This window comes from Gekko japonicus, unplaced genomic scaffold (genome assembly GCF_001447785.1).
Source record: "Gekko japonicus isolate JY-2015 unplaced genomic scaffold, Gekko_japonicus_V1.1 scaffold999, whole genome shotgun sequence".
In the NCBI taxonomy this organism is placed as follows: Eukaryota; Metazoa; Chordata; class Lepidosauria; order Squamata; family Gekkonidae; genus Gekko; species Gekko japonicus.
Window position 1 is genome coordinate 156811 of NW_015171532.1, and position 12903 is coordinate 169713.

The window sequence follows — 12903 nt, forward strand, 5'->3', positions numbered from 1 at the left end:
TAGTTACAGCCACGGCCGTTCATGCAGGCAGATCTAATGTGCCATACAGCCTGCTCATCCATTAAACCACAAGAAGCCTTCACCAACTTCTGACAGTAGCCTAGTTTCAACAACCCTTTTCAATACCTCCAGATGGCGAACTGCTGGTGCTAAGAGAGCTGTTGAGAATTGCTTATGCCTACCAGGACACGGTTATGACATGTATGGGATTTATTGGATGTGTCACTGAACTTTTTAGTCTGAACGAATACTGCTGTGATATCAACAGAACTCAAACTGGAGCAAATGCTCATTAAGGTCAACTAAACTACACTAACAGAAGGTTGTTTTTAACACAATAGGTGACCCTGTTAAAGCTTAATTGTCTATTGATGACTCTTGAGTGATGAACAGAAAAGTATTGTTGGTACTTTAAAGACTAAGATTATTTAACTCTAAATGGTCACTGTGCTTATCTTGAATAGCTAAAACAAAAGCCAGACTTTACCAATCACTACCTTTTGATCCCAGTTTTCTGTTTCTCCACATTTCAGCATCAGATATCACCCACACAACATTTCATGCATCTGACAGAATGCACTCGAGCCCATGAAAGTTCATGCCAAAGTAATCCATAAAGGTTAAGATGTCAGTTCTTTTAGTTTTGCTGTAACAGACTGCCATGGTTATCCCTTGAAGCTGACTCATACTAAGTCAGACCCTTGGCCTATCAAGGTCAATATTATCTGCTCTGTCAATGGTTCTCTGGGTCTCAGAGGTCTTTCACACCACCTATTAAATAACCCTTTATCTGGAGATACCAGGGAATGAACCTCAGACCTGCATGCAAGGCAGATGCTCTACCTCCAACCCACAAATGTATTTGTACAAGAGATATCATTTTTTATATACTACAGACAGTTTAACTGTGTTGACTAACTCTGAGGTCAGTTGCTAGGCAAGCCAATACCCCCCCTTACATTTTGTGCTGTTCTTGAAGGCCTTAGGCCCAAGTTAAGCCAGTAAAGTGAAAAGTGTAGCATGCCAGAAGCAGACTTACCCAAAAATGCTTGTTCACAGTATAATTTGCTAGACAGTAAGCAGCTGCTGCCATTTGTGAGGGAAGATACTTCAAGAATGGATCAGCTTCAAGTAGGCTCAGTTCTGCTACATACTAAGAGAAGACAGGAGTAACACTTCTTTAACCACAAGTAAAGCATTCTGCTGATTACTTTACTGAGGCAGAGAGATCCAAATAGCACAGCAATCAATATCTGTAAGCCTCCACTGCCGACTAGGGCTAAAGGTGCTCAACCTTTCTCTTTAGACTTATTAAGCATCAATTCAGTCAGCTAAACTGCTGTTTTGTAGCTGATTTATGACCTTCAGTAAGTAGCTTAGTCCCAGCCACCCTTCCCACATTATGGAGAGAGTAGGTCAGATCGAGACTAGATTTTCTTGCTAAAGGGAAAAAAAATCATTTCCACCTATTCCCTCTTCCTGTTGCAAAGCCCTGATTTGGCTGCCATGCTATTCCTGAAAGTCCCCCATCTCCCAAGGAGCAGCATTTGGGGCAGATCAGGGGGCCACAACATGGTGGGGGAGGAGAAGGCAGAAACAGCCTGTTCCACTGATGAAAGCACTTTGTGTGAGCAGAAAATTTAGTCTGGATTCAACTGAATACTTTCTGGCCAATTTTAACCTTTCTATCTAAAACAGATTTGACACTTTTATTCTTCCAGGCTTCAAGACCAGTGATCTCCAGCCTTTCCAGACTCGGGACCCAACCTTAGTAGGAGGATAGGACCTGCTGGCATCAAAGTTACACGACAGGGAGAGGAGAGGTCAGAGTTATGACCTCACAAGCCATGAAGGGCTCTGTACTGCAAGTGCATGTAGCATATTGTAAGATCAATTGTCTCTCTGAGAAAAAGACAGACAGTGAGGGCGAGTTTCTATAGTGAAAGAGGTATCTGTGCACCTACCCTCCTCCAGAAATTCTGGGCCAGAGTCCTCTCCATTGGTGAGTGATCTCACTTCATTGTCCTGCTGTTCCTCTCTGCATGCGTGCACAGGAGGAACAACACCCTCATTTGCTATGCACTCTTAACAGACGCAAGAAGGAAAAAGGCAGCTATATAGCTGTTTGGGACTAGATAAGTGAGGCTCCATGACCCAATTAAGGTTCATGACACATGGGCTGAAGGCAACAGCTAGGGGGCATATGGCATTGGTTCCTCATAGTTTGTCATGAAGAAAATGAGCATGACATTATGAAGTTATTGTCTGGATTCTACCCGGTCTTAACATTACTGCAGTTTTTATTAGCTATGAATTGATTTATTGTTGCCTACTACTTTCAGAATCTCACGGTATACAATTTTAAACATAAATGGATAGACACAGGGCTATTTTTGGGCAGGAACGCACAAGAACCGAGTTCCGGCTGGCTCCCAAGTTGGCCATGCCCAGCAGGAACTCATTCGCATAATAGGCCACACCCAACAGCAGGAAAGCATTAGGATTGGCTACATTAGGGGTGTGTGGCCTAACAAGCAAAGGAGTTCCTGCTCCAAAAAATGCCCGGGGTTTTGACAACAAACAAGAAAAACAGAATAACAAGCAAAAGGTGGGTGTGGCTGGATGACCACACTTCTGGTAACACGGGGGTGTGACCTAATATGCTAATGAGCTGTGCTGTCAGGGGGGTGGCCCATTATGCTAATGAGTTCCTGCTGGCCTTTTTCTACAAAAAGACCCCTGAATAGATACATCTGCGGTTAGAAGTCTGTTGTGCAGTCCTGTCTCATAGCTGTACCTTAGTTCTGGCTAAAAAGCATTTAGACCCGGGGGCCCCCAACACGGTGCCCACCAAGTGATTTTAGGAAGTGGGTGGGGCTGGGTTAGGGCTTTTGCCCAGCAAGGCTTCTGACTGGCTGAGCAAGTATTTTTAAATGTTGTTTTGATAGCAGCTGTTACCTCAGCACAAGGATCCATAATGCTGACATTAAGCTGTGGCAATCATTTTGTGGCTGGCTCTGCCTCCTGCACCAGCCATTCTGTGGCAGCGCCCACCATGCCGTGTCAGGATTCCAAATGTGCCCACAGGCTCAAAAAGGTTGGGTGACAACTGATTTAGACAGACTTGAGATGCCTCAAAAGATATAAGCTGTTAAGAGTATAAATTATGTTACACCCTTGGGAAAACCTAGTTTCTGAGTTATAGTCTTCACACTATTCTCAAGGGGATGCATCCACAACAACCCAGCTACTAAGGTTGGTGCCAAATCGTTTTTGTTTTCTTGAAGAACATCTAGATGTTTGGAGAAGGCAGCCTACCCTCGCAAAATTCTCAGTCTTCAAACAGACACCATGCCTCTGTAAATATTGAAGAAGAAACTGGTTGATGGTTGGGACTGTCAAGTCGAAGGCTAGGACTTTGAGAAGCAAGTGTTCCATTCTCAATAACTGTTTTTTGGTGTAGGTATCATCTGTTATATATACAAATTCTTCTATCTCTGGTGGATAGATTTCTTCATATTTCCTGGGGGAAAGGGTATAGAAAGCTTTAAAAGCCAGCACCTGCATTAAACATCAGCAAGTGGTAACATTGTCCATAGAGATTTAATGAACGGAGCAGATCTTACAGCCTACTAGCCACCAGTATCTTGATAGAGCTATCAGGCAGAACCTGTACTGTAGCACTGGCTTAGATAAAGAATGTATCTTACTCTTTTAGCATGAGATCCAAATTAAGTAAGACCACGTGGGGACCTATGAAGGAGACGGGAAAATATTCCCATGGTTTCCATTTCCTCCTCCCTGACCCTCCCTAGAAGGACCAGCCAACCATACAGGAAAACTAGACAGCCGCTGAGGGCACCAGATTAGACAGCTGTTCATCTTTTAAAGCCCCCCAAATTATTACGACAGCCTCAGAATGTCAGCAATACATTACACTTTCACAAATTAGGTCAAACAGTTCACATTCCCTGCAATTTTTACTTTACAGGAAAGTTTACATATATAGTTCCTGCTCACTTTACAGGAAACTTTTTATCAGTGTTTCAGACAGCAATTTCACAGCTGATCAAGCTGTGTCTTTATCTAAGCCGGGGAGGGGGGGAATACAAACTCTTCTAAGGACACTATGTGCCAAAACACCCCAAAGAAGTTGCATTTAATCAGCAGCTTGGCCAGCTACACATAAAGCGTGGGGAGCATCATCAAGGCATTCAGACCAAGCCAGGTTGTATTTATTCCGCACCACATCAGCTTGCAAATAAATACAGACCCAGTTATTTCATAACAAGACTGCTTTAGAACAATCCTATGATGGGTGCCAACTCAGCGTCTGCAGGTATACGGCAGACCAGAAAACACGGATAGAGGACAGAGAAACTGGTCCCCCTTATGCGGCATAGTGTTCCGGAAGAGGGGAGGGGGTAGCCCAGGCTGGAAGCCTATTACTATTTCTATTTATCACGCTTCAAAAATAAAATTTTATTTTTATTTATTTATTTGCATTTTTACCCCGCCCTCCCCGCGAACGGGCTCAGGGCGGCTTACACAGGGCCCCCCTCCCCCACTTTTACATTTCCCAAGGATGGACCTGGGGAGGAAGGTACATATTACAGCATGGTACCAGGCTCCAGAATAGTGAGGCTTGGGCCAAAACTGGATTTCTCCTTTTTTTAGCTCATGAGTATTCAAAATGGGTAGATGTACCTACATGAGTTGTACAAAATGGGAACCTATATTAAGTGGCCCAAAGCTGTCATCGTCCATCAAAGGTTTGATCATTCAGGCATGACTACTTACGCAGCTAGGAGAATTGCTGCTGTTCCTACAAGCTGCAGTTTTCCTCGAAGGACAGACATGCAAGAGAGAAAGCGGTCCAAGTAGTTTACAGCAAGGTACAGGGTCTCTGTGTGAAGCTTGTATTCTTCTCCAACTTCCACCAGCCAGTCCACCAAAATTGTGCGCATACAGGTGGTGATATCTGGCTGCTTCCTCATGTAGCAAGGCTTTGGCCTGTATCGGACCTGCTTGGAACATAATTTAGCCTCCAAATAAGTGTATAAACCAAATCTGGCAGTTTCTTTTATTGATCACATGAACTCCTTGGCGTTTGACTGAAGCTTTGTAGAACCTACAGTCCTATTTAGAATGGCTTGCCTCACACAAGGAGCAATTGTGAATGGCTCAGGATCTTCTTGAGGAATGTAAAAAAGCCCTGAGTATGTCAATTTTATTTTGGGCACAGCACTATTTAAATATATTCACCAATGACTACTGGGGGGACAACACTGATACACTCCCAAAATCTGCAGACATTTCAAAGTAAGAATCGCAAAAATGATCTTAACTGGAAAAACATAATTAGGTATGATGTTAAAGCTAGCATAAAAGGTCTGTATTTTTGGTAAGAACCCAAAAAAATGCAGCTAACACTTGAGGAGTATCTCTCTGGCAAGCAGCAGTACCGATAAGGACCAAGGATCATAAGTTGACAAGCAGCTGAATACAAATCAGGGACTATGTTGCAGTGGTACAAACACCACACTGATGTTTTATAAGCAAGTCACATAAGGCCCTTGTCACTCACTCTGCTGCTTAAGAAATGCCTTTGCACAGGACTGTATTTGGTTCTGGTTACTGCATTTGACAAGCAGGGAAGCTGGGAAGAATTCAAAAAGCAAGAATAGAAGTCTGGAGAACAGGGGAGGAACAAAGAAAGAGAAATTTCTTTAAGCTGAAGAAGGAAAAGTGAAGGTGACTTGGTTTAAAGTTTTCCATTCAGCAAACGGTATCAGGTTGTATGCAGGACATTGTGAGATTTCCAAATAGTATTTTTATATATATAGTTGTGCATAAAATTATGCACATGACTATTTCAGAAAACAAACACTGCTAAAAAATAAAGTTAGAAATTGAACTTAAGGACCTGTTCCTTATCTGCTTTATGCATAAGACACTGTAAGCAAAAAAATGTATGATGAAAGGTTTCCAAGACACTAAGCCTGCTACCTGGAGAATCTTCTTCATCACTGAAGTCTGGTTAAACAAACATTTGGTTAAGTGGCAGATTCAACCACAGTGAAGAGTTGGAGACCCTCTTAATACTTTGTCCTGGATACCAAAGCTACCTACCCACCTAGGTATGTTTTTCTTGGGGGAAAAGACAGAAGTTAAGAGCTCTGCTGCTTTACCTTCTACATTGTCACTGGAAGTCTGCTGAACATTTTCAAAAAGAAAACTACCATTAATTCTCTTCTGGGGTAAACAATGGATTTTCCCAGGGGGAAATTTTTGTGTTGCAGCCCATGCTCAATCCTGGAGTACAAAATTATCCCAGCTAAATTTTATTAGCAGTTTTGCTCAAGTTGATCATTCTGTTTTCAACAGAACGGTTATTTGTCTATTTTGAAGGAAAAAGAGCACAATTGTCATTGGTTACTAAGTGTGCATATAGGGTGCGACCATACCCCACAAGACATAATAGTGAGTGCGTGTTTGATAGTAGGGCATGTAATGGTAGACACTGACAGTGTATATTGTGACCCCCCCACACACTGGCTTCTTCTGTCAAATGTAATTAAATTTGATTCAGGATTCTTTGTAAGCATCACAAAACCAGTTTGGGGCAACCCTCCCAAAGCAAGATCAAAAATCTCTCTCCCCCCCTCTGTCAAATGTAATTAAATTTGATTCAGGTTTCTTTGTAAGCATCACAAAACCAGTTGGGGGCAACCCTCCCAAAGCAAGAACAAAAATCTCTCGCCCCCCTGCCCCCCGTGTCTGTGAAAATTAATGTCACCCTCATGCACATTACCCAAGACTCCACTGGAAGAAAGATACAAAGTCCTTTATCAAGACGAACTTTGAACAAGGTACGCATAGTAATAACCCACCTGAGCCCTTCCAACTTGTACAAAATGTGTCTATTTCTACTGTCCCAATCCAGAAAGTACAGATGGAAACTAAGCAAGATACAGAGTAATTGAGAATAAAGGGAAAGGGAATGATTGGACACAACAAGGCTATCAGAAGGATGTGAAGGCATCCCTAAAATAGTTCTAGCAACAACAACAACAAAAGACTAACATTTATAGCATAAGCTTGCATGAGTCAAAGCCCAGATGTACTGAGTCATCCACATAGTCATCCACAAAAAGGTCAGGCAGTGTTAGAGACAGCAGGCAGACCACCATCCTATACTCAAACACAACACAACATCCAATCAGCATGTATGTAACACACTCCTGATAAAAGCTGCTGGTGATGAACAGGCATAACAAGATCAATAGAGTAAATCAACACCAAATAGTTCAACATTATCTCCCACTAGGCTCTCCCAGTGTGATCTTCCTAGCTAGGCGAAGAAGAAAGTGTATTAAGGGAAATGTTCACACACCAAGATGGACCATGCAAAGTAAAACTGGAAATCAGACTGCCTTGTTAACAAAAAAAATATTCCAGCATACTACTGAGCACATTATGTATACAAACTGTTTACCACTTTATTGGTTCAAAAGTAAAATCCAAGAACACAATCCATATAATACGTTTTCTTAGAATTAGCCCAGAAACACAGTGTACAAGCTTTCAAGTTCATCAGAACTCTTCATCAGGCCAGATGTTAAAAAATTAGGAATGGGAAAAGCAGATTTTTTCATGTAATTATTTTAATTATTTTTTCCAGGTAATTATTATTGGAGGCGCCGCGGTCACTCAGAGGTTAAGATGCTGAGCTGCAGACTGGAAGGTCGACAGTTCAAGACCAGAGTACTGTGTGATGGGGTGAGCTCCTGTCTCTGGCCCCAGCTCCTGCCAACTTAGCAGTTCAAAAGCAAGAAATTGCAAGTAGATAAATAGGTACTGCTTTAGTGGGAAGGTAACAGCGTTCAGTGCTGACCACTTGACCACGGAGAAGTCTTCAGACAGCTCTGGCTCTTCGGCTTGGAAACAGACATGAGCACTGCCCCCTAGAGTTGGATTCGACTGGCTTTTGAGCAAGGGAAAGCTTTACCTTATTTTAAGACTTTATCATGCCAGCATATGCCTTCTGGCAGGCAAAGACCAATCTGGTTTCATGTGGCTGGTCAAGGGCCATACCAGCAAGTCACCCCAGTGTCCCCAATTTCCCTCTAACCAGTGAGAATCCAAGCCTATGACCTACATAGGGGTCAGACACAGGTCAACATTCTAACAAGCTCATTCAAAGTACCACTCACTTCAGCCTCTCTCAGGTAGCAATGAATATCTTCAGCATATTCTCCAATGCCCACAATATCCACTTTGTGACCACGGGGATCTTCATATTGTGACTGTAGTGATGTATCGACCAACATTGGAGACACTAAGTCACAAACATACAGAGGAAAAACTAATTAAAGAAAGAAGGTAAATAAGCTATCCACTTCAGTTTTCTCATTCATCATCATCAGTAGAAAATGCTGTCAAGTTACAACTGACTTATGGCGACTCCGTAAGGTTTTCAAGACAAGGGACATTCAGAGGTGGTTTGCAATTGCCCGCCTCTATACCGTGACCCTGAATTTCCTTGGTGGTCTCCCATCCAAATACTAACCAGGGCCGACCATCCTTAGCTTCCAAGATTGGGTTAGCCTGGGCTATCCAAGTCAGGTCATTAACCGTTATATTTCTACCAATAACAAATATTACATACCTATTATAAGTTAAAAAAACGTCAACTGTGTGAGGCACTGCACCTGTACTCAAGTCCAACAGCAGGTGAAAGCTGGGTTTCAGTGTAGTGGTGTCAACTTCACACATGCTTGGCTCCACATCTTCTATAGCCGAACTGTTGTGGGTATTTTTCTGTTCTAATTCATCTACATAAACAGTGAAGCCCTGCTTCGAGGACACACCAGTGGCCAATACATTCTTTCCAGGAACAGGAAAGATGTTTTCAGATCCAGAGAAACATCTCACTGCAGTAGTGCCCTAAAAAAAGAAAAAAAGAACCAAAATGGGAACATGATTTCCAGTAAATGAAACCAATATCAAGTATCTGAGAATGCAAAAACAGTACCCTAGATTCCAGTCAGCAATAGCAAACTTTAGGGACTGTTGCCCAGGATTTTTCCAGCCTTGCCTTCAAACTCCATTAAAAATGTTTGTCTACTTTGTCCTGAAGGCTCTGAGCAGATGGTAAGTAAAGCAATTTTTAATTACTACAGTCCAGAATCAGATACTCCCATCTGTAGAATTTAAAGCAAACAGTTCTTCCTATTATGATCTTGAACCCATGACTCCCTGTTAGGTGGTCAACGAAATAATCATGAGAATAAGGGGAAATGATCAAGGTTTTTTCTAGATCAAGCAGGTGTATGTCCAACCAACATTCTTTCAACATTCCAATGCACTTGTACTGAACTTGCAAGGATACAGGGAAAGGCAGACAATGGCAGAGAGGCACAATTAAAAAGGTCCAATATTCAGTTCATGCCCATGAGAGATTGGCAGTAACAGGGCTGGGAGAGTCTGTTCAGAGTCTTATTAGAACTATGGTCAGAATGCATAGTACCAACACATAGTAAACCAATACAAAGGAGCTCCTTAAAATCATTATATTGGACACATTTGTATCTAGGATAGGACTGTAGTCTCTCTCTTCACTGGAAAAAACTTAAATTAGCAGTAATATTAAATTATAACTTTTCTGTATGTGATGCATAGTGATGCCTCTGAAGCTTACACCTGCCTAGTTCAGACTGGAATATAAATGTGTCTGTCTGTTAAAGAGAATGTCATTTCCCCAAAAAAGGTTTTTTTCTTATTGGAATATAAGATGTGCTTCTGCATTCTCAGGTAAGCATTCAAGCCAAGTTTTTCAGTTTTATCCCCTTACTTCAAATGGATCGTTGTGAACTGTATGACCAGCACACCTGATCAATACCTGCTCACTTGAAGAATAATCTTCTCTCTCTTTGGGTCAATTATTTTGATTCATTCTTGCAAACATGATGTGACTGATGTCTCCCATAGAGCTCCAAAAAACCCAAACAATCTTGCTTGGGCTTTGAAAGGGCAGGGAGGAGGACAGAGACCGAATTTCCAAGTACCTCCCAGCCACAGCTGGTGCAGGGAACTGTAATTGCCCAGGAGTGCATGCACACTAACCAGGAAAGAGCTCCTGGAAATAGATGAACTGTTTCTATCCTGAGAAGTGTCAGATATCAAGCTGAGTATTCAACTGATCTGAGACAAATTCACCCAGCAGTAATAATCACTGGAATAACTCACTGGTCAACTGAACAGCCATTCAAATTCTACCTATAAACAAGTCCTGTGTTTAGCCATCAACTTGATATCTGACCTTAAGTGTGAACAGGGACATTTAAAAAGGCATCCTGATAGATGAAGAGACATCAAATTAGTACGTGAAGTAAGAAAGTGGCTCAAGTCCCAAGGCGAAGGCTGCAGATGAATTTGAAGACATAAAACCATCCAGACAGCCCTTCTATGAAGTACCCAAAAGCAGTAATGTTAAGCCTGAATCAGTATTCAAAGTGAGGCAGACAATTAGGATCCAAAAGATGAACAAATCAGTTTTAAAGTGGCTGCCATCACCAGCACCAGTTCACACCAGTATACAGCATCCCATCAGGTGCTATTCAGTATGCAAAATAAAACACTGTAAATCCAAGTAGTATTGAGTATGTAAAACTTAGGGTATTTTTAGCTTCAAAACCCACCTCCTAGCATATCTGCAGTAGCATACCTAGGGTACAGCAGGGAAGTGTTGAACCCCTAAGTCTGATTAAAACATGTAGCCAATAAGAATGCAGTGAATGGTTTTATAATGTTTCTTGGTCCTTGGCAGGGTGGGGTTTTTTTTGTTTTGAGAAACTGAAGATTAAGAGATAGAACCTTTCAGCAGTAGTTGATCCTTGGCAGTTAAAGGAGGCATGCATTGCCACCTACATTCCATAGCTCATGGAATGGACATGGCCATCAACAGTCCCCCACATCTTCGTGCACAAGGACTACATCAGTACTATGGGAATGACTATTAAACATCAGCTCCTAGTGCTCTTATGTACCTCTTACAATGAACCCTGTTTACCAGCAACTGAAGATTCTCAGTCTATGGACCACAGTGCCCAAGCTCTTGCTATGAATCAGCCAAAAATGCATATGACACCACCACCACTGGAATTGTTATACAATGTACACTAAGCTCGGCTGCTGTTGCTCAAGAAAACATGCTTAGTAATGTAAGTAGAGGAGCTGCGGTGGCTCAAGTGGTTAAGATGCTGAACTGCAGGCTGTGGAAGGTCAGTAGTTCAGCAGTTCAAGACCCGGGTGCCGCAAGACGGGGTGAGCTCCCGTCTCTAGTTCCAGCTCCTGCCAACCTAGCAGTTCGAAAGCAAGAGATTGCAACTAGATAAATAGGTACCACTTTGGTGTGAAGGTAACAGCGTTCCGTGCGCCTTGGTGTTTAGTCATGCCGGCCACATGACCACGGAAACGTCTTCGGACAGCGTGCTCTTCGGCTTGGAAACGGAGATGAGCACCGCAACCCTAGAGTCGGATTCGACTGGCTTTCGAGCAAGGGAACCTTTACCTTTACCTAATGTAAGTAAGTTTTAACAGGTCTATTATAAACACTCTGGAATTCCATGGGGGGGGCACAATTCATTATTCCCTTGAACCTGAATAAAAACAGTCTTTCCTTTCCTTTATTAATAAGCTCCTTTAGCCAAAGGTCTTGAGCAAAATCAATAATGCTGTACAATAAAATGAAACATTGAATAAATTTGAATGAGTTTTACCAAGAATAATATAAATTAAAATCCATCATCCATCTACAGAGTAAATTATCAGTGGATCAACATCTGCCAATAAAAAGGAGACCACCCAAGGCTGAACAAAAAATTTACATTTGTTCAGGATGGGCATAAACCCATAAACCTTGAAATTAAGCCCGTTAAATACAATATAAAATAAGATGATGTATTTCATGGTTTCAATCACACCTGAAGCACAACAGCAAAAACAATCTACAAATGGGGTTTTTAGCAGAGTCTGCAAGACATTCAGTTTGCCTACCATAAAGGTGTGGTGGTAGATAAAATGTTCTTAAAGTCAAGCCATACCACAAGCACCTGGTGCGCATTCTGCTCGAGGGATAAGTGTCGAGAAATAGAAAAGGGTATGGGACATTCAAAGAGATTTGCACTTCAGAGTACTAAATTTTTAACGAAGTTACTTGGATAAAGTATTAGGGACTGTGTACAGCTTGCTGAAACTGGGATCCTACTATGGAATTTCTGCAATCATTTAGTGTGTTAATACTTATGCTTCACTTCAGTTCTGTTTTTAGACTTCTCGCTGGTTCTACAACTCAATTCCTTTTGCATTGTTCATTGCATGTCCCATCCTGTCAACTGTATTGACTTACTGTATTGTAATTCACTGTGAGTCCAAGTGAGAAAGACGGACCATAAATAAAGTTCATTTTAAAAAGGAGCATATGAAACTGTCTTTTGGTCAGTAATGTCTCCTCTAACTAGCAATGACCCTCCAAAGTCTTGGGCTTTCCCAGGCCTGCTACCAGGGATGAAACCAGAGGCCTTCTGCTGGCAAGATATGCGCTCTGAGCTATCACCTGCTCAGATGACAGTCTGCAAGGAAGCTCCCCCCCCCCATTTACCTGGCTGCAGGATCTCAGACACTGCTCATTTTCACTCAGCACCCCAAGAACAGACCTCTGAGGGGGGTTTTGGTTGGTACGAGACTCCATAACAACTGGAAGGGTCTCCCGCCTCCCAACTTGCGCTTTCTCATCCCCCTTGTTGCCACGCCACATTTCTTCCAAGTCAGCAGCTGATAATGGGAGGAGAAAAGAAGAAACACATTCAAATGTTTTCAGATGTTTTAAACAAATTCACT

General features: G+C 42.2%; 1 protein-coding gene across 1 annotated transcript in view; it reads right to left on the minus strand.

Moving 5' to 3' along the window:
• CCNA1 (cyclin A1) overlaps window positions 1-12903 on the minus strand; it is a 17753-nt gene that overhangs the window by 2168 nt on the left and 2682 nt on the right. The window contains exons 2-7 of the mRNA XM_015419591.1: window positions 12665-12837; window positions 8715-8949; window positions 8217-8341; window positions 4801-5024; window positions 3319-3523; window positions 996-1153 (exon numbers count right to left, since the gene is read on the minus strand). Coding sequence (XP_015275077.1) covers window positions 996-1153; window positions 3319-3523; window positions 4801-5024; window positions 8217-8341; window positions 8715-8949; window positions 12665-12837 — 1120 coding nt within the window. The remainder of the gene's footprint in view (window positions 1-995; window positions 1154-3318; window positions 3524-4800; window positions 5025-8216; window positions 8342-8714; window positions 8950-12664; window positions 12838-12903) is intronic.